The 24855-nt window shown below is 39.7% G+C and overlaps 1 protein-coding gene across 6 annotated transcripts in view; it reads left to right on the forward strand.

The window, feature by feature from the left end:
• Positions 1-24855, forward strand: part of SGCG (sarcoglycan gamma) — a 126919-nt gene that overhangs the window by 96844 nt on the left and 5220 nt on the right. For all 6 annotated transcript variants that reach the window (XM_061992699.1, XM_061992683.1, XM_061992707.1 and 3 more), the window contains one exon: positions 24662-24785. In XM_061992699.1, the coding sequence (XP_061848683.1) occupies positions 24662-24785 (124 nt within the window). The remainder of the gene's footprint in view (positions 1-24661; positions 24786-24855) is intronic.

The raw sequence follows: 24855 nt of genomic DNA on the forward strand, positions 1-24855 counted from the left end.
GAACCTGGGATTTTCAGCAGCATTTACACAACTACAAGTAATTTTGTTTCTGTTTTCAATGACAAATTATTGTTTTGAAGGAAAATTAATGTTGCTCTGCAACTTTGAAATATATTATGAATGATTTATTGCTCATGGTGAATAGTTAAAGTCATGTAATATACTGTGAAAAAATTTTCTATATACTTCAGTTTTTCAGTTCCGAAACCCTCAAGTATGAATTTTTCTACTGTGTTACAATAGAAGTTGCTTGTCTACATCAGGCCATCAACTTCTTATAATTAGTCCAGATTTTTAAAAACTAGTATCAATCTGAAGAAACAGATCAGTAAGAAAAAATTGGAAATGTGCAAAGTTCTGTATGTCTAAAGACCAGTTTGGGGTGAGAAGATGATTATAAAATATTTTGCATGTTCCTTAACATTTATTTGTACATTATTCTATTTAACTTTGAGTATCCCAGAGTAGTTTATAATATGTTCGTTATGACGAGGTAATAAGCTGAAATTACTTTCTGTTCATGCATGTATTACATTTCATTTTATAAGCCAGGTCAAAGAAAGGTTTGAAATGAAAGAGGATCTCTTTAACAGTTATACTTCTATCCTTTCACAGCTTGGCAGTTTTCTACTGTCTATCATAATTTCTGTTAGTGTTTCTTCTCCAATGGAGATAACTATTAGAGAGTAGTGGAAGATGATTAAAACTTTCAAGAACGCAGTGTCTTGGTGACTGAATTTTCAAGTTGAGAATGGCAAATGAGAGGGAGACTATTAAGATACTTTTTAAAATTATCTCCTTGATATTTAAATTTTACTTAGATTAAGATACATTGTGCTTCCATTTGAAAACAGAATGACCTCAAGAGTTTAGTTTTTGCAAGTTGATGCTGCACTTTCAAAACTACATTTATTCTGTTACAGCAGAATTTAGATGTGATAGACTATGACCACTATATAGGATTCTGCATTGTGGTTAATATTGTATGGTTTTGTAGCAAGTACTTTCATCATAATGAAAATTCATAATTTCCTGTGATTATCTCAGTTTTGATGAAGACATCAGATTAATTACAGAGTTAAGAAATGCTCTGCAAATTTTAATTGGATACTTATTAATTATTTCCTGTGGTTGTTACTTGTTTCAAATGCATCATCAATTAATAATATTTTAATAGTTAATAGTTTTATCTGCACTTAGTTTAAAAACAGCTACACTGCTTCAGAATACATATCACAATTGTTATTATAAATTTTTCACCTGTTTTTGAAATAGGATAGCATCTGAAGGAAAACACTGGAATTAATTTCTTCTGTATGGATGAGTTTACTTCATGGCATATCTCTTCAGTTATTTTTTTGACATGTCAAGTATAAACATCGTTTAGATCCATAATGTTGCTATATATTAGCAGAACTCAAGCGTAATAGTCAAAGTCTCATTCAGTTCTGCCTTCCATTAACTTAAAATACTGGAAAGGAAACATGCTTCCAAAATTTACAGAAAATTTTTCATAATTATTATATTGTCAAGGAAGTACATATATGGGCCACATCAACACTGACACTTGTGACTGACATTAGTATTTGACATAAAGCCAAAGCTGCAAGACGCCTGTGCTGGAAACCAAGTTAGCTTAACCCTAAGAAAGATGTCAAATATCAGAATGTGAACCTATGCAACATCTATGCAATGTATACACCAGTGACTCATATACTGGCAGGCCCTTACCAAAAGCAGGGTTTTTTGTCTTCTGTCTTTATTGCCCATAATCTGTGTTAAGCATGACAGCAGAGATATCACTGATTCCACAGAGGCCTTTTGGAGAGGACCAAGAGGCAAATGCATTTGTCTGCAGTGCAGATGCTAAGTTAATATACAGGCAGAGAAGACCAATTTACCAAGTCCACACAGAAAAAAGGTTACCTTCAAGGGTAATCTTAAATGTCAAACAAAATTCATACATTTTGTTGCAAAGGTGCTCAGACAGGTATACCAATGAATGGCTGGTTTGTAAATTCTGCTTCGTTCCACGCTGTTAAATACAGGAATCTACTTACCGAAAAGCACTTCAATATGAAAATTTAAAATGCAATTTTAAGTATTAGTTTTGTATTTTAAATTTTACTATGCTTCCTTTTGCAGATTAAGGTAGCTAAGATACCAAGTTATAGGTAATATGACATATTTGCTCACCTCAAGCCTTATTTCCACACTTTCACCAGCTATTAATCTTCTCCTATTTTTCCTTCAGTGGGTGTACTGTACCGTGTGAATGTGATATCAAGTGCCAAAGTATGCAACATTACACATAGGGAAAACTGCTTCAAGAAAACCTATCCACATCAAATGCAGTTTCAAGGAGCTGACTGGAAATCAGTTAAAGCTCATAACTTTTCAGATTGTCATACGAACAGAGGCCACTGTCACTCAGATTTAGGGCAGGATCGCAAACAAAGCTGACACAAATGGCCTTCTGAATTTACACATTCTACTGTCTTTCCTGTCCAAATTCTGAATTTCAAGATAGACTGCTTTTCTGGAAACAGAGAGATAAGTATGTAAGAACTTATCTTTTTATAGCTAAGTAATGGAGACAGAGAGATGCAATTACCCTGTGGTCAGTAACTCTTTTCATTCTGTAATTTGAAGGAAACATATAGAATCATTTTCAGACTAATAGATTGAATTCACGACTGTCCCATAAAGAAGAGATAGGCTTGCACTTTATTCCAATTTATATATATTATGACATCAAAATTATATCAATGTATCAATATAAAAATCTACATTTCAAAATCTACATTTCAAGATGTTCTAAATTTAAAATAACATTAACTACTTTTTAATTCCTTTCCTGGAGATCTTTATACTTAAATAAGATACCAAGTTTCCATTTACAAAATTTGTTTAGATTTTAGGATCTAGTGGAGACCTAAAAACAAGGTCTCACTTGTAATAAGTATCTGACAAACATCTCAATGACATGTTTACAGTCAATGGGAAGATTCAGATACATCCAGCAAATATCATTCCCAGACAAGCACCACTAAGCAAGTATCTGGTTAAAATTAGCCAACTGTAATCAATGAGAACAGGAATATGTCTGGACTCCTAGTTCTTTCTGCATTTCACTTGCCTGATGTACTCAAGAGCCTACAGTTTCCAGGTGCAGGAGTGCTGCTTTGACAGCAAGCACCTATCTACTGTGTCATATGAAGCTGGAACACAAAAAGTTACATTTAGACCTAAGAAAAAACTATTTCACTGTTCAGGTGAGGGAGCCCTGGCACAGGCTGCCCAGAGGGGTTGTGGAGTCTCCTTCCTTGGGGATCTTCAAGACCCGCCTGGACATGTTCCTATGCAAACTGATCTAGGTTGACCTGCTTCTCTAGGGGAATTGGACTAGATGATCTCTAAAGGTCCCTTCCAACCCTACCATTCTATGATTCTATGATATCTCTTCTTCTTTAGCTGAATTGATTCTGTTTAGTCAAGGACCACAGGACAGCAAGCAAGAGGAAGCACAAGTTATTCTTGTGTTTAAGGTTGAATGCCAAAAGTAGGAGACCAGGGGTTTTCAGTTATGATTTTAAAAGTAAGCCTGGAAAAAGGATCAGATGAATGCCCTGGCTGTGAGGTTATCTCCCCTTCATTTGCTTTGCTTCTTGCCGGATTACATGGTCATGCAGACTGATATTCAACATGGGGATTTCCACAATCCAACTCTTTATTTATGCAAAACTATTTTGTAGTTTGGCAAACAGAGGTAGCAGATACTGCTTTCATTCCCCTCAAGATAAGGAGGGAATTGAACTGATGCTTTATAATTCCTTGCTGAATACCAAAATGAATAGAATTGTATTATATTTAATATAGCAGTATACATATATTATTTTTATATATTATATATTATTTTTACATATTTATATATTATTTATATTTACTTAGAATATTGTAATGGCTCTCCAAGTGTTAACAACCCTTGAACTTTGGTGTGTATTTGGCATGTTGAGAACATGGCTTGATCAGAACTTGCCTTGACAAAGCTTGGACTTAATGATCTTAAAGGTCTCTTCCAGTTGAAATGATTCTATGATTCTGTGGTGCCCTGGAGCTTCCCTAAAATTCAGCTGCCAACTCTAACTGGATCACAGTAAAACTTTAAAGGAAAACCAGTACTTTGCTTTCAAAAAGAAGGAACTTAAGTGGAATTACAGAAATTCATGTCTAGATATGCATCTTGTGACCTAAAATGTAGGTTGGAAATTTGTAAAAGCAACTAACGAAACTAGGTGTTGTAGACAGAAATATCTGTAGCAATTCCCTAAAAGCTAGCTTCTCCCCAGGTTCCATGTTAGGTACTGGAAGTAGCCTCTTTTGATATTATCCAGAGTTTCATGCCATAACACATACCCTTTTATAAATGCAGAGTCTTACATCTAGGGAGGAACAACCCCATGCACCAGTACAGGCTGGGGATTGACCTGCTGAAGAGCAGCTCTGCAGAGACAGACCTGGCAGTCCTGATTAACAACAAATTAAACATTAGCCAGCAATGTGCCCTCATGGCCAAGAAGGCCAATGGTATCACAGGATGCATCAAGAAGAGTGTGGCCAGCAGGTCAAGGGAGGTTCTTCTCCTGCTCTACTCTTCCCTGGTGAGGCCTCATCTGGAGTCCTGCGTCCAGTTCTGGGATCCTCAGCTCAAGAGGGACAGAGAACTTCTGGAGAGAGTCCAGCAAAGGGCCACCAAGATGATCAGGGCACTGGAACATCTTTCATATAAGGAAAGGCTGCGGGAACTGGGGCTGTTTAGTCTGGAGAAGAGGAGACTGAGGGGAGATCTTATTAACATTTATAAATATCTAAAGGGAGGATGTCAGGAGGTTGGGACATCCCTTTTTCCTTTGTATCTAGCAACAGGACAAGGGGTAATGGGATGAAGTTGTAACATAAAAAGTTCTACTTAAACTTAAGGCAAAACTTCTTTACTGTAAGGGTGAGCCTGGCACAGGCTGCCCAGAGAGGGTGTGGAGTCTCCTTCTCTGGAGGTTTTCAAATCCACTTGGATGTGTTCTTGTGAGACCCGATCTAGGTGGACCTGCTTCGGCAGGGAGTTTGGACTAAATGATCTCTAAAGTTCCCTTCCAACCCCTACCATTCTGTGATTCTGTCAAATAACACTGTGAAAACTCGGGTCTCAGTTTAGACATTTTTGTAGTCTAATGCTAGCATATTTTACTGATAAATTATAGCACTTTAGAATCTTATTTGGCAATTATTCTATTGCTCTTATATTTTATATCCCTGAATAACATATAACATACACACTTCTGTGGTTTTGATGCTGTTCACTTCTTGTGACCTACGTGGCCTGTGGTTTACTAAGGGAGAACAGTGGATGAGCAAAACTGTGTAAATCTCAAAACACTGTTTCTGAATTGATCATTTGCATTTCCCAGACTTAGAGAAATGTGTTTACAGCAGTGACATCTTTCCATTTATTAACTAACTGTATGTTATGTATATAATGCTCATGAATGAGTTTTGGCTTTGTTCTCATATTTGAGATATACGGATGTCAGACTGCCAGCAACTGTGCCTTCTGAAAAAAAATCAAGTTCAAAAGTGACACATATAATTTCATCATTCTTGGATTTGAAAAGCATTAGAGCAGGAGCACTGTTCAAGAAAGGCAACTTTTTATCACAGTATGATTATAAATATATATAAATATATATATGTAGTGTTATCCTAATGTAGATATATTTGAAAGCTTATGGATATATTCTGAAAATATTTCCCAGATGTACTTTAAACAAATGTATAATATTAGCATTCCCTAAAATGATAAATATATCATTTAAGAAGTATTGCTTCACATTTTAATGACACAGCTATGTCCAGTGCTTAAAAGCATGAAAATACTTGTTTGGTAGCTTGTTACTCACATGTTATCGAATATTGATAATTTGAGGGCATGACACATCTTCTAGATATTTAAGGTAAATTACTGCATTGATGGATTACTGGTAGACTTCTCTATACTTTCAGAATAAATATGTCCCTTTTAATTTTTACTTCTATAGCCTCACATACTCCACATTTCTTATGACTCCTACTTCTGTCTGATTCTTTATGAAGGTTTGCTTTTATTTTTTCTCCATTGATTTTTCTCCTTTTGCATTTGGAGTATTTGCTAGGATTAACTTGTGTAATATATCAGAGAAAAAGGCTGGAAAGTGAAGTTGTGGGGTTTTATCACCATATGAGGAAGAATTATTAAGGGAATCTAGAAAGAGATGTATAGAAACCAACCAGAGTAAAATAATTTGCTAAGTCATTGCTTAATCGTATTTGTAATACTAATGCTTACATGCTAATTGACTAAAAGTATCATCTGACTAATTAAAGTGCGGTGGTTTTTATTTGCATTCGTTAATGCAAATCAAAAGCCCAGTCAGTCAGAAGACAAAGAATTATGTAATGGAAAAGTAAATCTATAATTACAATTCAGTATTTGTAAATCATCTCTGCTGCCTGACTAGTGATATATTTCTACTGCAATATAATTTTTTGATCCCTGGCATTAATATAATAGATATAAATTTGCATTCATATACTTGTACTGCATTTAGGTTAACTAAGAACTCCATCAATACTTCTTTTGTAAACTTAAAGAACTTCTTTCCATTTATCTGATGGATTCAAATCTGTGAAAAGGTGCAGTTTAGAAGGATAGGATGATGCATAACATCAGGTTTATCACCTTTTTGGAAGCCTTTATGACCCTCATATTTAAAAATACTTTATTAGCAAAGGCTTGGGTCCTACTTCACATCTTGTTTTCTTTTAAGCACTGATTTTGCTTCCTAAAGTGATATTCATCTTAAGGTGAAAAGACTTTTCCAAGCACAATATGTTGTCTCTGTCTTGCAGTACTGGCTAGTCCTGTATGCCCATGTTCTTGCAAGTCTTGTTAATTGCAGTTTTGTTTACAAACTTGTGGTGGTTTAGCCCTGGCTGGATGCCAGATGATCACCAAGTCATTCTATCACTCCCTCTCCTAAATTGGACAGAGGAGAGAGAAATATAATGAGAGGTTTGTGAGTCAAGATAAGGACAGAGAGATGGCTCAGCAATTAGTGTCACAAGCAAAACAGACTCATCTTGGGGAGAAATGGTTTTATTTATTAATGAACAATTAAAAAAGAGTGGGGAAATGAGAAATAAAACCCAATCTTAAAACACCTACCTCCACCCCTTCTTCTTCCTGGGACTCTCCTTCCTTCCCCCACCAGCAGCACAGGGCAATGAAGGATGGGAGTTACAGTCAGTTCATTAGAGATGGACTTTGCCAGTTCTTCTTCTCAGGGACAGGCCTCCTCATGCTTCCCACTGCTACACTGTGGGATCCCTCTGACGGGAGACAGTCCCTCATGAACTTCTTCCAAGAGGGTCAGCTCCTCACACTCTGTCCCCACGTGGGTCGTCCACCAGGAGAACAGTCCTTCAGGTACCGACTGCTCCAGCCCGAGTCCCTCACAGGATCATAAGTCCTGACAGCAAGCCTGCTCTAGTATGGGCTCCTCTCTCTGCAGACTCCCAGGTACTGCCAGGAGCTGCTCAAAGGTGAGCTTCCCACAGAGTCACAGCCTGCTTCAGGCATCCACCCACTCCAGCGTGGGGTTGGATCCACAGGCTGCGAGTGGATCTCTGCTCCCCAGTGGCCTCCATGGACTGCAGGGGCACAGCTGCCTCACCATGGTCTTCACCACAGGTCACAGGACAGTCTTTCTTTCCAGAGCCTGAGCACCCTACTCCTCTTCCTTCTCCACTGATCTTGATGTCCATGGAGATAATTTCACATTCTCCCTTCCTGTTGCTGCTGTAGTTCAGCAACTGCACAATAACTTTTTCTCCTTCTCAAATACATTGCTCACAGAGATGTTACCTTAGTCATTAATTGGCCAGGCCTGGGTCAACTGCAGGGTCCAGTTTAGAATTGACTGGCATTAGCCCTGTCAGCTTCAGGGGAAGCTTCTGGCAGTGTTTGTTTAAAGAAGCCACCCCTGTAGACCCTTGCTACCAAAACCTAACCCAGATAAAACCACTACAAAACTACAGTGCTTCACCTGTCGAGCATATATATCATTTTACATATGGATCATATGACCTTAGGATATTAACTTACCTCTACTGGTTAGGTCATCCTGCCTTCTGTAATCCTGCATCTGCAGAAGAACTCTGTCGTGCACTCACAGAAGATATTTCCCTCTGAAGTAGGAGAAAAGTTTGGCGACTGATGAGAAAGGAGATTCAGGTCTCCTAGCAAGCCTGCTTCCACCTGGATGTGTTAGCAATCAGAGCTGCTCTCCTGAGTACCTACAGCATGATTCCTGTTTTAAATGACTACTCGCCTGTGAGATCAGTGAGTGATAGATAGATACCTCAGTATCTATGTAGTGATGTTAGTGGCCATTTTGCCAGGTAAAATCTCCTTGAGAACACATACCACGTTTCTGCCTGCTGTCATAACTGACTTTCACTTAAGCTATTCAGGTGGCTGATCTTCTTCCTAAAGCCTCAGTTTTTCAGAGATGTCAATGCATTAAAATCAATCGAGTTGTTTCTGCTGCATGTATAGGACAGTCATTTACGCATTTTCCTTGGCTGCTGATGTCAGTAGTGCAAAGAGCAGAGTTGTAATAATTCCTACACCTGCACTGTTGAACTGGGTACCTGACTATGTCAGCCTACTCAGGGAGATTGCTGAAGTGAACTTGTCATCAGTAATTACAGCATACCTCTCCAGAGCTCAAGCTACCATGAAAACTTCATTAATGCCTGTTGCAGTCATAGACACCTTGCAGACGGCCATCTGGAGCTCCATTTGTCAGCCTGTGATTGTGTTGTCACTGGTCTAAGACGTAATGTAGAGCTGGATAGAGATTCACTTAGAGCATCTTTCACCTACATACCTCTCTGCACGTTTATTAAGGGAGCTGGAAGGGAGGCATGAAATAGGAGTCACCTATCATAAGGATGACTATGTGGAAAACACTGGAAGAAGAGAGGAAAGCATTTCCTAATAACTGTAATTCTTCCAAGATCCAGGTGCACCATCACTATTCACACTCTTTCCCATCTCCTTCAGCCTCTTGTGAGGAATCTGTTGAGAGTGTGGCATATTCAGCCACTGTAATAGTGAAGGGCATGACCTGCTTTTCAGCAAAGCCCTCTTTGTTGATCATTTCTCTTCATGCAGAACAAATGGACACTATGAGTAGCATGTACTGAAGAATTTCAGTTACTTGAAACTTTCTATGATTCTGCATATTCAAGGAAAAAAATAGCTTGAGATACATAAAAGCATGTGAAATTTCAGACTAGAAGATAACTTTAAGAAAATACTAACCTGACTTTTTACAACAGTGATGCAAATAGTGGTGTTATGTGAGAGTAAAATTTTATAATACAGTAAGTTATTTTATAATATCATTAAAGTAATTTGGAAAAGAGTCATGCTAGAAACATCTGTGATGTGCCAGATTCAATCACATTCAGTGGGGACTTGTCCGATTTTAATTACCTGGAGAGTCAGCATATCATAAAATTGAGGTCATCACAGAGACCTCTTTTGAATTAGCTCTGCTTACCACTCTTTATCACAACTGTCAGTCTTGAGAGAAGCTTCTGTTTTAATCATATCTCAATTCTGATCTTTAGTCTTCATTCCCTCAACAAGTCTGCATTGAGTGACAGAGGACAAACAGGCAAAAACAGCTCAATTTTTAAGATGGATTGAGAACTAGTAAAAGAATAACTATGCCGTACTAATTGTATCTGCTGTGATTTTGAATAGGTTATAAATATTGCTTTTATAGTCTTTGCAAAGTACCATTAAAACCGAGTACTGTTTTATTATATTTTAAGGGAATTTGTCAGTGCACTGGTCCTAGAACTTTGAACATTTCTTTTATATTGCTAACATGAAATAAGTTCTCTTAACTAAAACCTTGGGAACTGGAAACATCTGTTATTCAAATCTCTATTTGTAATTGTGCTTGTGCACAGAAATCACATGTAAGCCATAAGCAATGTGCTTATAAGCTTGCTGGACTTGTGCTAAACAGTTCCCTTGAATCCAGAATGTCACAGAATCACAGAATCTCAAGGGCTGGAAGGGACCTTGAAAGATCTTGTAGTCCAACCCACTGCCAGAGCAGTAACTGAGCTTTACTGGAATCACCTGTTGCTGGTTATTGCAGGTTTAGAACATAAATACAAAACAAATTTGGAACACAGACCGTGTCAAGAAAGAAAATGATGATGATAAATTTTTAATTTAAAGGAAAGGAAAATATGTTGAAGAACATAATAGCTGACATCTTCAAAAACAGCAAATACTCCCAGCATTTAAGAATGCCATGCAAAAGGAATGGAGTGCCTCAGGTATCTGACCTTTATCCTTGACCATTTTTAGCATAAGACAAGAGAAGCTAAAAACACCCCAATAGACTTATTTCTTTAAAAGTCAACCACACTTATATGTGCTCAGAATAAGCAAATGCATCTCAAGTGCTCATCCAGATTTTAAATTCTCTTCTCTGCAAGCAGAATCATTCATTCATTCATGCATTCATTCACTGAGGTGGGAAGGAATCTTTCTACAAACTACCTACATGGGTGCATTTTCAGGAAGACCAATGGCCCCAGGGGTTTACAACTGCTTGAGCTAAGAGTTCAGATGGAATTGGTTCAATTCGTTTAGACATTTACCATGTAGCTATCTACATCAGATCTCATCACTTGTTGGTGGAAGGGCACAGGTACTGTTAGGGCACATTGCATTTTATCCTAACAGAGACATCCAAAAAAGATCAGATTAATTATGCACTAGCAGTGCCTGTTTCTCTTTATTTGTTTTGAAGAGTGCACAGGGGGATCTTCTTACCATAACCAACTACATATTTTTTAGGGGAATCTCACATTTATCAACTCTGCCATGTTTGGTTAAGCTCTGAAGTAATGAAAATTCATCATTAAGAAACAAGGCTAAACACTGTACTGGGAAATGTTCAAATCCCAGAATAAAACTTTTCCACTTGTAACCCTATAGTCCATAAATTCATCTAAATTGTTAATCATAGTTTATATAACCCTGTAACTAGGATTAGCAAATGCTGCCAATTACCATCTCTTGTTTGATATCAGGCACAAGGTAATGAGTCCTTCCAAACTAGTAATTAGCTTGGAGGCCCCGGCCATGCTAGAACTTTATCTTTTCAGGGAAGCCATGGCACCATCATATTGACCTAAAAGAAGTGCCTTTTCTTTTTAAGTCACTAAAAATCCATAGTTGTCTTGTACTTACTAAAGACTTTGAGATTTTTTTTTTAAAGTCTTCATGTTTTCATTGCTATCAGTTTTCTGAATCTCATCCTTCTTCAAAACCTTCTGCATATCTTTTGCATCAAATTCAGACTGCTAATTCCTATGTGACCTACTCTAGGTGATCCTGTTCTGGCAGAGGAGTTGGACTAGATGATCTTTCAAGGTCCCTTCCAACCCTTAAGATTCTGTGATTCTGTGTAATATTAAGACATCCTGTACAAAAGTCCCATATTGCTGTTATTAGGCCTCTTGTAACAACTGCTAGTGCTTCATACATTAGGGCTGTCAGTATATATATTTATGTCTGGAAATATCAAGAATGTTAGTGTCCCAAGAAAGAAGGCTAACAAAAAAATCAGAGCTTACTATGTCCTTGTGTAACTGTTTCAGAGTAGCTCTGCTGTTATTGAAGTATTTGGGATGTTTCAGTGCATTGCCAGGTCCATTTTTGCTTATTTTTTAGAGGTCAGAGATGTTAAGAACTGACAGCAAAGCCCAGCACATTTTGAGACTTTCCCAAGTGATTGGAGACAAAATGATAGACGTTCCAGAATACATTTTCATTAATGTATTTAAGCAATAAGCAGAAAAGAGTCAAGGAAAACGTGACATTTAAAATCAAATGACAATGAGTTGCTTTGGTATTTTATAGTACCTAAATTGCAACATAGTGCAACTGAAGGTTTTTTTTAAAGCTTCAGAATTACTAAAACATGAGGTGCTTTATGTACAGCTGCTTCATTTTAGCCAAATAGTTTTTCTTTCATGCAGTTCCTATGTGTGTACTCTTGCCTATAAATGGACACCCTCAGTTTTACACTATTTCTTTGCTTCTGATATTATCAGACATTTTGTCTATATTTTCACAGGACGCTGGTGATCTTTTTTTATTACTGGTACAAAAAAATTATTTTGGAGAGGTATTAGCCTTGGCATACTGACGTTGAAAGTACAGTTTTAATATTAAGCTTTGTCTTGTACTACTCAAGTTTTCATGTAGCTTTATCTGCAGTGAAGTGTAGCCAGATGCACTTGAAAGAAACTGGAAAAAAAAAAGTTTCTTTTTCATTTTAAATAATTGCTATTTAATTTTGATTCATGACAAATATACCATTTTTCATATTATGCTTTATTGTAGCATAAATAATAGACTAACCTGGGATTCAGTGTAAGAGAGCTGTAGATATTGATAGCAGTATTACTGAAATGGAATATGTGTCCTAATGCAGGCAACTCCCAGGAGCAATAACCCTTGGGAAATTATTTCTTTGAACTAAGCTACAAAAATTGGGGTGATGTAATATAACCATTGACCAACTAATGGACTTGACAGAAGAAAATGGATTCTGGTTTTTAGTCAAATTTTTTTTCATTATAGTTCATTTAGTGTAACTCAGTGAAGCTCAGACTTAGAGTATCAAAGTAAATGGAAGAAATATGGAAGACAGCATCATCCAAATAGGAAGTGACTATTCCGCCTTTAAATGAAAAAATTCAATATGTGCGATGCAAAGTGAGACATTTTAGAAAGAAACATCAGTCAGCATTTGAAAGATTTACAGTAGTTAAGTCAAATCAGAATTTGATGTCTTAGCTTGACTAAGTGAGGACTGTTTTCATTACTGTGCAGAAACTGATCAGGGAAGAAGATTTAATGAGTCATTAGTAATTTGTATTTTTTGACATTCAGCAAGAGCTATCAGAGTTTACTTTTGAATGCTAATACTTCCGTGTCCTTAAGATATACACAGTTGTTGGAACATGCTGTGAAACTCATCTTTCCTGTTTGCAAGAAGATGTAATTTTAGGAGCCATTCCAAAGAAAATAATTTTACAAAACAGAAAGGACACATACAGAGACCAAGGTCTCCGTCCTGTTGTTATGCCCTTCTTTGCCTTTGGACCTGCTGGCAAATAACCAAAAGCCACAAGGCAGAACACCAAGATCCATAGCATTGGGTAATCATATTCCTCTTGCTACAGCCTGATCACCCTGCCCACTTGCCTGACCTTAAAACAGCAAGCTGCTGGGGGATAAGTGACTATGGGTGGGAATTGGCAGCCAGCATTAGTATGTGCCTGCTGCTCATTATCCACCTCTAAAACTCCAGCTTAGCTTTTCTCAGCTTATGTCAACAAAAACCCACCTGCCTTATAAAGAGAAATTCTATATATTGGACCACGAATACATGCTGACAATCTCTTTTTTCCTGTGTAACCAGTACATGTTCTGTCTATGGTTTACTTTCTCTCAATGTCTAGCTGCATTGCCAGTGGATTAGACTGCTTTCAGGCTAATCAAAAAGCCAATATACTCCTGTTGCCTTTTAAATGTTAACATGCATTCGAAAAGCAGGGCTTAAAGCAGACATCTACAGAGAATCAAGGCCAATTAAGCCCACAGAATCCTCTAGGTTGCTTTTTTTGACGTTCAAGACATTAGTTCCTTGACAGGTTAAAGATTCTCCTTTTTCTTTTTTTTTTTCCTTATGGGTTTTTTTTTTTCCTTCATTTCATAGCTTTTCTATTCTTCCTCTGCTCCATGACTTCCAATCACTGCCTAATTGAACTCAAGGGCAGGCATTAATGGCAAGACTTTCTGCATGCCAGAGGCACATGAGGATTTCTTCCTTACTTATGTGAAAGGGCTATTTCAGTTATGTGCCAACACCATCTGGTGCTCTATGGCTCATTTTCACAACATGGCCCCTACGCAGTCTCAGTGCTTCTGTGTCCTTATAGATTGTTGTAAGACCTGTAGCCTTTGTTCTCCTAACTCTCTTGTTTTGCTCAAGAAGAGAGACCTGAACATGTACAGGTCTGTGGGGCCTGATGAGATGCATTCCAGAGTCTTGAGAGAATTGGCTGATGTAGTTGCTGAGCCACTCTCCATGGTATTTGAAAAGCCATGGCAGACAGATTAAATCCCTGGTGACTGGAAAAAAAAGGGAAACATTGCATCCTTTTTTACAAAGGGTAAAAAGGAGGACTCTGGGAACTATCAACCTGTCAACTGGGAAGATCATGGAGCAGATCCTCCTAGGAGCTATGCTAAAGCACATGAAGGACAGGGATGTGATCTGAGACAGCCAACATGGCTTCACTAAGGGCAAGTCCTGCCTGATCAACCTAGTGGCCTTCTGTGATGAGGCGACTACATCAGTGGACAAGGGAAGGGCTGTGGATGTTGTCTATCTGGAATTTTGTAAGGCCTTTGACATGGTCTCCCACAACATTCTGTTCTCTAAATTGGAGAGATTTGGATTTGATAGGTGGGCTGTTCAGTGGATGAGCAATTGATCAGATGGTCACATCCAGAGGGTCAATGGCTCAATGTCCATATGTGGATCGGTGACAAGTGATGTCACTCCGAGCTTCGTATTGGGACCAGTACTGTTTAATATCTTCATTAATGAGATAGACAGTGGGATTGAGTGTATCCTCAGCAAGTCTGGAGTTGACACCAAGCTGAGTGGTGCAGTTGACACACCTGAAGGATGGGATGCCGTCCAGAGGGAACTGGGCAAGTTCAAGATGTCAGCCCATGTGAACCTCATGGGCTTCAGCAAGGCCAAGTGCAAGGTCCTGCACATGGGTCAGGGCAGCTCCTGGTATCAATACAGGCTGGGGGTTGAAGGGATTGAGAACAACTCTACAGAGAAGGACTTAGGAGTACTGGTAGATGAAAAGCTGGACATGAGCCATCAATGTGCACTCACAGCCTAGAAAGCCAGCTGTACCCTGGGCTGCACCAAAAGCAGCATGGGCAGCAGAGCAAGAGAGGGGATTCTGCCTCTCTGCTCCACTCTGGTGAGACCCCACCTGCAGTGCTGCATCCAGCTCTGGGACCTTCAGCACAAGAAAGACACAGACCTGTTAGGAGTGAGTCCAGAGGAGGCCACAAAAATAATCAGAACACCTCTGCTGTGAGGAAAGGTTGAGAGCGTTGAGGTGGTTGAGCCTGCAGAAGGGAAAGCTCTGGGGAGACCTTATAGCAGCCTTCCAGTATTTAAGGGGGATATTTAAGAAATGTGAGACAGACTTTTTAGCAGGGCCTGTTCTATGGGACAAGGGATAATAGCTTTAAACTAAAAGAGGGCAAATTCAGTCTAGATATTTACAACGAAAGTTGTGAAACACTGACACAGGTTGCCCAGAGAGGTGGTAGATGCCCTATCCCTGGAAGTGCTCAAGGTCAGGCTGGACAGGGCTCATCTTACTAGATGAGCAACCTCATCTAATTGAAGATGTTCCTGCTCATTGCAAGATGGTTGGACTAGATGGCCTTTAAACATCCCTTCTAAACCAAACCATTCTATGAAAATAAAGTGGGAATTAAAAGTTACATATATTCATAGTCTCAACAAAAAAAAAAAGATAAGTATAGTTTTGGAAGTACACATGCACGGGCAGAGTTGCACAGTGCTTACTTTCACAGGAATTCAGGCTTGCAGAATCAGATCTTCAGTGCCATAACTAGCAATCTTATTGAACTTACTCTAATGGCTTTATTTGGCCTTGAAACAGCTTAGTCATGAAACAGTTTAGTCAGAGCTCTTCATTATTTTTAGATGTTTTCTAACTGAGAAGTTATGGAGATTGTTTTCTGATAAGGTGAGTCAAACAGCTGTGTACTCAGAAAAGAAGTCATCAGGTTTGATTTTAGCATCTTCATGGACGTTCAAGTGAGACAAGAACAATATGCAAATAAACAGATTGGAGCAAGTCCCATTATTCCAGGTCCTGCACTTCTGAATTCTGTTTTCTATATCTTCTCTTTGTTCTTCATATTCTTTAGTCTTTTCTCTAATACTATATTTCCCATGCATGCTCCTGTATCAATGCCTAAGAATAAGTGTGAAGCAGCATCTTCAGTCCTACAGACACTAAATAGAAGAATGAAAGGGGCATGGGATCTTTCTCGTACCTCTCATATTACTTTCTTCTTCAATCAAGTCTTAATATATATATATTTATTTGGCCCTTTTGCATGGATCCTTTTATTTTAATTATACTAAAGCACTATGGGAGGAAAAGTGAGCATATTAAAGAAGTAAAAGTGATAAATTAGTATATTTTATGAACTCTCATAAAAATCAATACCAGAAAGCTTTGTGAAAAACTTTTAATGAAAAGGCATTATGAACTAGCCAGCATTTAGGTTCTGCCTGGACTCACCTTGTGTTCATTCAGTGTTTGAAAAAGCTTCACAAAAAAGACTCAAACCCACCATATAGGTAAACACCAGATCAGTATCTTATTAATGATCTAAACAATCACACTGTTGTGAAATAATCTGATATAAAGTAAAATAAATAAAGTTCAATGTATTTTTCATTTTGTTTTCTTCTGTGTGCAAGTGCCCTTTATTTATTTAAAGCTGATTCAGGGCTAAAATCCATAGGTATTTCTCTTTTACTGTTACAAGAACATATTTTACTCAAATATTTAATACTTTTAACACTTTAGTGCTAGATTTACATTTCATAAAATCTTCTCTATATGATAAAATTGGTCAGGCTATTTTAATCGAAAGCAAGGGGAAAAAGAAAGTTAGCTATAGGTAACAACACCTGTTGTTGAGTGCACCACAATTTTGGAGGCAATGTCCATCTGCCTGTCCAGTATACTTAAAGCAACCCATGTCTTCCTCTGGTGCTGGGAGGAATGCAGTCATGTGGCGAACCTTTATCTAAAACAATACCAAGAAATTCTGTCCCCATTAAATTCAGAAGAGATGCTGACTTATAAGATGGAAAGAACAAGAAGTGGTCAAAAGGAAGGAACAAACTCTTCCCTGAATTCAAGAGAGCAAGCTGATTCTTCTATCCTGCTCCAAGAGTCAAGCAACCACACATTGTGGTAAGAAACTGGGCCTCCAGAAGACTGTGGTACTCCTTCTGCAGTGCTAAAACCAACTTTCTAATGAATTGTGGTACTTACAAGATCAGCAAGGTATCTTTTCTCCTGCCAGAGCAGGATGGAAGAAGAGATCAATATTCCTGCAGCATGCACAGGCAGTATCAATTGCTTCTTTACCACAGCTGCAGCAGACTGTCACTCCCCTCACATCCTCTCTAAACAGCTCACTGAGTAATTTTTTATGATCTGGTATCTCCACAAGTTAGAAACATGCTTATAGAAAAAAGTGGGAATCTCCAAGGTTGTTGGGATGGTTTCAGATCCAGAACCTGGATGCTGTCCAGGTTCCCTCAGAAGACTTTCACACAGTCCTTCATGAATTATTCTGCACACCTCAGCACCAAATTTCCTTGACAGACAGCCAAGACAGTATAATCAGCTTCTGGAACTATCTTACCACCAAGTAAGAGGACAGTGATAAAAATATTCTCTTCATTGTAATGAGTTTCTTTAGTTGCAATGGAATACTGGAGGACCAATAGCCAGCAGATGATAGAGCTATGAAATAGTAGCATGGGCCATCTACTTCCCCCATCCTTCTCTGCCTTCCATTAGCTGACAGACACTGTGCAGTTTCCCTGTGTTTTGCCAACAAACCTCCAGGTGGGTGCAGGGATTGGGGTGGAGGAGAACAAGGCAAAATACCTACTCTGCAAGTGGCCTGGGTATGTTTTCTGCTGCTTCGTGTTCCATGGATATGTCTACAGGAGTTCCCTAATTCAAATTAGGAACGTGCTTTTGAGAGAAATCTTCCAGCTGCCTGAGCTCTCCACATCTTCATTCTCACTGTGGAACTGGTTGGGGTCCATGAAGAGTATGTTGTTTGGATTAAATTAACCTGAAAACTGTGCTTTCCTGGAGAACACCTAATGTGCCCCAACCTTTCTAGATCTCCAGTCCTTCAGAGTCAGGCAACAGCTAGTCCAGAGTACTCCTCAGGACACATATAATGGGGGTGTCAGGTCCTTGACATCAACTGTTGTGCCATCCTGAGCAATTTCTCTTGCACCACATCACTTGCTAATAGACCTCTGGCAGCTACCACAGTACCTAGAAGCTACTCTTAAGTACAGAATCCATCTTCCCAAATGAGATACAGGCTGTGACAGATATCTCATTTAGGACAGCACATTACATAGATTAATTTCTCTAGATGATTAAGATCCTCACTCCATTCTGTTAAATGTAATTTATTTGTCTGTAATTTAAAAAAAAAAGATAAAGTGACTAGTAACAATATATTCCTTCATCATTCTGCTGCCTGAATTCAAACACATAAAATGAATAAAAACTCTAAGACAATCCATTTCTGTCCTCTCAGGCTTCAAACACACTCCAGCATTTACAAGCAAACTGAATTCTTGTTTTTCCAAGATGTTTGAGGGTTGCACATCAATGTTGTGCTCAGCCCAGCCTAATCTCTTCATCCTTTTCTTGCCTAGGGAATAGAACTTAAAACTTTCTTATCAGCTGTTATCTGCACACAGTCATGTATCTCCTGAGTGATTGCTCCAAATCATTCGAAGTGCAGAGCAACTTCCTCCTGTCATCTGTTTTAAGCAGGTCCACTCTTACTGGTGAAAAAAAGAGCCCATTTTGCTTTAGAAATGTCTATTTAAAACACCACCAGTGATAACTGAAGTGCTCTGTTCATGTCTTTCTGCGACACTCTGAGTTCATACAAGTACCTCCATCGCTCAGCTCTTCTGCTAGGGCAGTTCTGTGGTCCTCAGACATTCAAGCATGCAGGAGAAGTCCAAATCTGCCCACCACTGATAAACTGGGAATGTCTCAAGGCCAGAACCTCTGAAGAATGTTAGGTGACTCTAAGGTTAATATCTAAGGGTCGGAGGCAGTCATCAGGACCAAGTGAGGCCTGAGAAGGGGCATTCAAAGTTCAACTCAGTCACATCATTTCTGCACTAGGTATCTGTTTCCCTTTCATAGAATCATAGAATGGTAGGGCTTGGAAGGGCTCTTTAGAGAGCATCTAGTCAAACATCTGCTGCTCTCCCCTCATCTAGCCAGCCGGTTATGCACTCATAGAAGGCTATCAGGTTGGTCAAACAGGATTTCCCCTTGGTGAAGCCATGTTGACTCCTGAAAACTATCTTTTCTTTCATATGTTTAGTGGCAACATTCAGGATGAGTTGTTCCATGACGTTTCCAGGGATGGAGGTGAGTCTGACTGGCCTGTAGTTTCCTGGGTCATCCTTCCTGTCCTTTTTGAAGACTGGAGTGACATTGGCCTTTCTCCAGTCCTCAGGCACCTCATCTGTCCTCCATGATTGTTCAAAAATGATGGAGAGAGACTTAGCAACTATGATTAATATAGTAAATGAAATTCTCCCATGTAATTTAAGTTACCTGTAAGCCATATCATAAATTTGTAAATGCTTCCTAAGTCTATAGGCTTTGTGCCAAAATTAATTCTGGCACAAAGAAATATTTCATGGATATTTGAATGGTTTTCAAACTTCACATCTGATATGTCTTCAAAAATCTGTCCCAGTCTGCCTTCCTGTAATATTCAGTAGAGCTTAAATATACAAATTTATGCCTACGTAGAGATTGTATACATAGGTGAAACACTTTACAAATGTGTAGAGCTTTTTGCCAAAATAAACTATGGCAATGGTTATAGTCAACTACTTGGATGCTAACTTATGAAAATATATTAAATTACTCCTAGTTCTATCACTGGACACTACGAAAAAAAGTGTCACTCCATCCTCTTGATATACACCTCTTAAATACTTGTAAATATTAATGAAGTCTGGCCCTCAATCTCCTCCAGGCTGAACAGCCCCAGTTCCTGCAGCCTTTCCTCATAAAGAAGATACTCCAGTCCCCTGATCATCTTGGTGGCCCTGCGCTGGAGTCTCTACAGCACTTCCCTGTCCCTCTTGAACTGGGGAGCCCAGAATCAGACACAAGACTCCAGATGAGGCCTCACCAGGGCAGAGTAGATGTGGAACAGAACCTCCCTTGACCTTCTGGCCACGCTCTTGATACGTCCCAAGATGCCAATGACCTTCTTGGCCATGAGGGCACATTGCTGGCTCATGTTTCAGGTCTCTCTCTCTGCAGACCTGTTCTCCAGCAGGTCAGTCCCCAGCCTGTACTGGTGCATGGGGTTGTTCCTCCCCAGGATCAGGACTCAGCACTTGCCCTTGTTGAACCTCATGAAGTTCCTCTCCACCCAACTCTCAAGCCAGTTGAGATCCTGATGAATGCCAGCACAGGTGAGGTGAGACTGATCGGCTTTGTAGTCTTTTTTGAAGTGCAGTGGCATTGGCCTTCCTAAAGTCCTCAGGCACCTCACCAGTCCTCCGTAATCGATTGAAAATGATGAAGAGTGGCTTAGTAATAGCATCAGCAGCTTCCTCAGCACTCATGGGTGCATCTCACGAGATTGCACAGATTTGTGGATGTTAAGCTTGCCCAGTGGGTCTCAAACACCATCCTCATCCACCAAGGTCTTCCATTCTCCAGACTATCCTACTATCCTCCAGGGACTGGGCTTTTGGAGAGCTGGCCTTGGCAGTGAAGACTGAGGCAAAGAAGGCATTCAGTAGCTCTGTCTTCTCTGCATCCTCTGTCACCAGGACACCTTCCTTGTTCATCAGCAGGTTCACATTCTCCCTAATCTTTCTTATGCTGCTGATGTATTTGAAAAAGCCCTTCTTGTTTTCCTTTACTTCCTTTGCCAGGTTTAGTTCCAAAAGGGCGTTGAGCTTCCTGGTTTTGTCCCTGCATACTCTGGCGATGTTCCTGTACTCTTCCCAAGCAACCAGGTCCTTTTGCCACCTCTCATAAACTTCTTTCTTCTCCTTGAGTAGTTCTAGTAGTTCTTTTTCATCCATGTAGGCCTCTTGCCTACTTTTCCTGATTTTTTACTTATGGGGATACATTGATCCTGGGCTTGGAGGAAGTGATGCTTGAAGATTAAGCAGCTGTCTTGGACACTTCTACCGTCTAGAATCCTGTCCCATGAAATTCTTCTAAGCAGGTCTTTGAAGACACCAAAGTCATCTCACCTGAAATACAGGCTCATAACCTGGATTGGTGTCCTGCTTCTTCCACACAGGATCTTAAACTCCACCATCTCATGGTTGCTGCAGCCAAGGTTGCCTCCAACCTTCACATCCCCAACCAGACCTTCTTTATTTGTCAACACAAGGTCCTGTAGCACACCTCTCCTTGTTGGCTCCTCAACCACTTGTGACCTGGTGTCATCAACATTCTGTAGGAACCTCCTGGACTGCCTATGCTTGGCTGAGTGGCTTTGCCAGCAAATGGGGGTTGAAATCCCCCATGAGGACCAGGTATTCACAGAACCATAGAATGGTAGGGGCTGGAAGGAACCTTTAGGGATCATCTAGTCCAACCCCCCTGCAGAAGAAGGGTCACCTAGATCAGGTCGCATAGGAACATGTCCAGGCGGGTCTTGAAGACCTCCAAGGAAGGAGACTCCACAACCGCTCTGGGCAGCCTGTGCCAGGGCTCCCTCACCTGAACAGTGAAATAGTTTTTTTCTTATATTTAAGTGGAACTTTTTGTGTTCCAGCTTCATCCCATTACCCCTTGTCCCGTTGCTGGATAAAAAATAGAAAAAAAGGGATGTCCCAACCTCCTGATACCCACCCTTTAGATATTTTTAAATGTTAATAAGATCACCCCTCAGTCTCCTCTTCTCCAGACTAAACAACCCCAGTTCCTGTAGCTTTTCCTCATATGAAAGATGTTCCATTCCCCTGGTCATCTTGGTGGCCCTGCACTGGACTCTCTCCAGCAGTTCTCTGTCCCTCTTGAGCTGAGGAGCCCAGAACTGGACACAGGACTCCAGATGAGGCCTCACCAGGGCGGAGTAGAGGTGGAGCAGAACCTCCCTCGACCTGCTGGCCACACTCTTCTTGATGCATCCCAGGATGCCATTGGCCTCCTTGGCCACGAGGGCACATTTCTGGCTCATGGTTTATTATCAGTCAGGATTCCCAGGTCTCTCTCTGCAGAGAGACAGTGTGAGGCAGCTCTTAGTTGTTCGTAGAAGGCCTCATCCACTTTCTCCTCCTGATCAGGTGGCTTGTAGCAAACTCCTACAATAGTATCACCTATCTTACCCTGCCCCTTAATTTTCACCCATAAGAACCCAATCCAACCCCTCATCCCCACCCAGGCAGAGCTGAATGAACTCTAATTACTTTCTCACATAGAGAGCAACTCCTCCCTCTGGCTTCATTGTCCTGTCTTTCCTAAGTATCACATTCATGGCTGTGTTCCAGTCACGGGGGCTGTCCCACTGTGTCTCAGCATTGAGGTCTTAGCCCCACATCTCCATCCACATCTCCAATACAAACTTGGATTAATTTTTTATTATAAAGCATACAAATGTGCATCAAAAAATATTCCCATGAAGCACACCTCCTGTGTAAATCACTCAGGAAAAATGATTTCCCATTTCTTAAAAGTGTAAGTCTAAGGATCTAAAGCAAAAGGTCATTTAAAAGTTGTTAAATCACAAACACTGCTTAATTACTAATTAGGTGTCTGATGCAGAACAGACTCGTACCCATGCTCTCGTACTCAGCATGATTGTGACAGAAGTTTGTGCTATCTCAGAGTCATGGAATAAGGCACCAAACTACATTATGGATATGGTCCCACTATGGAGCCATGATGCAGTTATCCATTGTTAGGAAATGAAATTATCAGTTTGGAGTTCAAACTAATTGAAGGTGTCTAACCCAGAAGACGTCAGAGAGAGGCAGATCATAGAAACTGTGTCACAGAATGGGTTGGGTTGGAAGGGAACTTTGAAGATCAAAGAAGATAATCTTCTGCTACCTCTGGCCAGCAGTGATAAGCCAATATTGCCTGAGTTATTTCCAGATTTGGGGATTAAAAATGAGGTTTCAGTGACTGTGCTTTACTGTGCTCAGATGTCATGGGTTTTGGTTTTAAGATATCAGCTGGATTTAGCTTCTTCTGAATTCTAAGATCCAACTGAAGTTTCTCACAAGCACAAACTGGCTTCTTTTAAATTCTAGTTTTAACGGAGGAGCTAAAAAAAAAAAAAAAAGGATTATGTGTAAAAATGTGTAAAATCATTTCATTCCTTTGGCATGTGATTGGCATTCAGTGTCTAGACTTGTTACCTGACACTTTCCTAATAAAGGACCTGCTGGGACATAGTCCTCTGCTTGTCCCGATCGGCAACTGCCGAGAACATGTGGAGCCCACACAGCATCTGCCAGAAATGTGTGCGCACACATGTGTACAGGCACACACACACAATCCCTCCTCAAGGTTTCCAGAAGACACAGAGGTTGAGCACATGCAGACCTGGGAACAAGGATGCATGTCTGAGTTCTGCATAGCGGACGAAGACCGTGTTATTTGATACAGATATCCAAGGAACATACAGAATAGAAAAGGTGACATGGATGTAAAGTAAACTGGGACCAGTGATTCCTTTTCTCTAGTCTTAATAGTCACTTGTTTAATGCTGTCTTATAATGTAAAATTCAGGCTGTCACCAGGAGGGTAAGCCAATATTGAGGAACAAAACTCAGTAGTTATCAACTCTATTCCCTGTGCCTCCAGACAAAGCAGTTCCAGGTAATGATCAAAAAGCAATATAATCACCAACTTGTTGATGAGCTTTGGCTTTTTCTTCTCATGATTTTTAATTACTACTTCTATCCTTGCTACTTAGTGTGGGAATGATACCAAAATTCTGGAGAAACAAAGCCTTTATCTCTGTGGAAAATAAAAATTATTAGTCTCCCTCAGCTGTCCCAAGGAGGTGATTACTCTGCTAATACAGTACCTTCCTGCCATCTTGTGGCACTGGAGGGTTTGCAACTTTATGTTATATTGAACAGTTTTTATTTCAAAGTAAGTCACGGGATTTTAAGTTTCAGATGCCATCTAGTTAACACACACAGAGGGAAATCTTGGTCCAACTGTTAGCAGTGTGAAAACTCTTGTTGATTAGAAAACTCCACGTCTGCAGTAATTACATTGATACCAGAATCTTATTGTGTCAAAAATCAAAATACATTCAAAAGGAACAGTTTTGAAGAAAAAGTTACCATTATACTGAAATAATTTGGAGTTACCTCTGAAATAATACCTTGCATTTGTATCATGAATTAATCTCTAGTTTGAGATACCTTGGCGGTTTTAAATAGCTACCTCCTTTTCCAAGTCTACCTGAGGAATCAGCTGCATTTTTTATATGACTTCAAGTGCTTGTTCAAAATTTACTTATTTTTCAAAACTAAAAGAACATACGAGAATGTGCTACTGTCAGATTTCCTGCTCCTGCTTTCAGGCTGGAATCACCGACTCGATCTTTGAGCATGGATGCACCACGAGGAATTAATATTAAAGCACAGGCTGGGAATATTGAAGCTCTTTCCCAGATGGATATCAAACTACACAGCAGTGATGGTGTGGTGAGTACAAGACTTTCTGTTTCTATAGCTATAGCTGATCATGCTGTTTGAATATAATTCATAACTTCAA

This window comes from Colius striatus, chromosome 1, assembly GCF_028858725.1.
Source record: "Colius striatus isolate bColStr4 chromosome 1, bColStr4.1.hap1, whole genome shotgun sequence".
In the NCBI taxonomy this organism is placed as follows: Eukaryota; Metazoa; Chordata; class Aves; order Coliiformes; family Coliidae; genus Colius; species Colius striatus.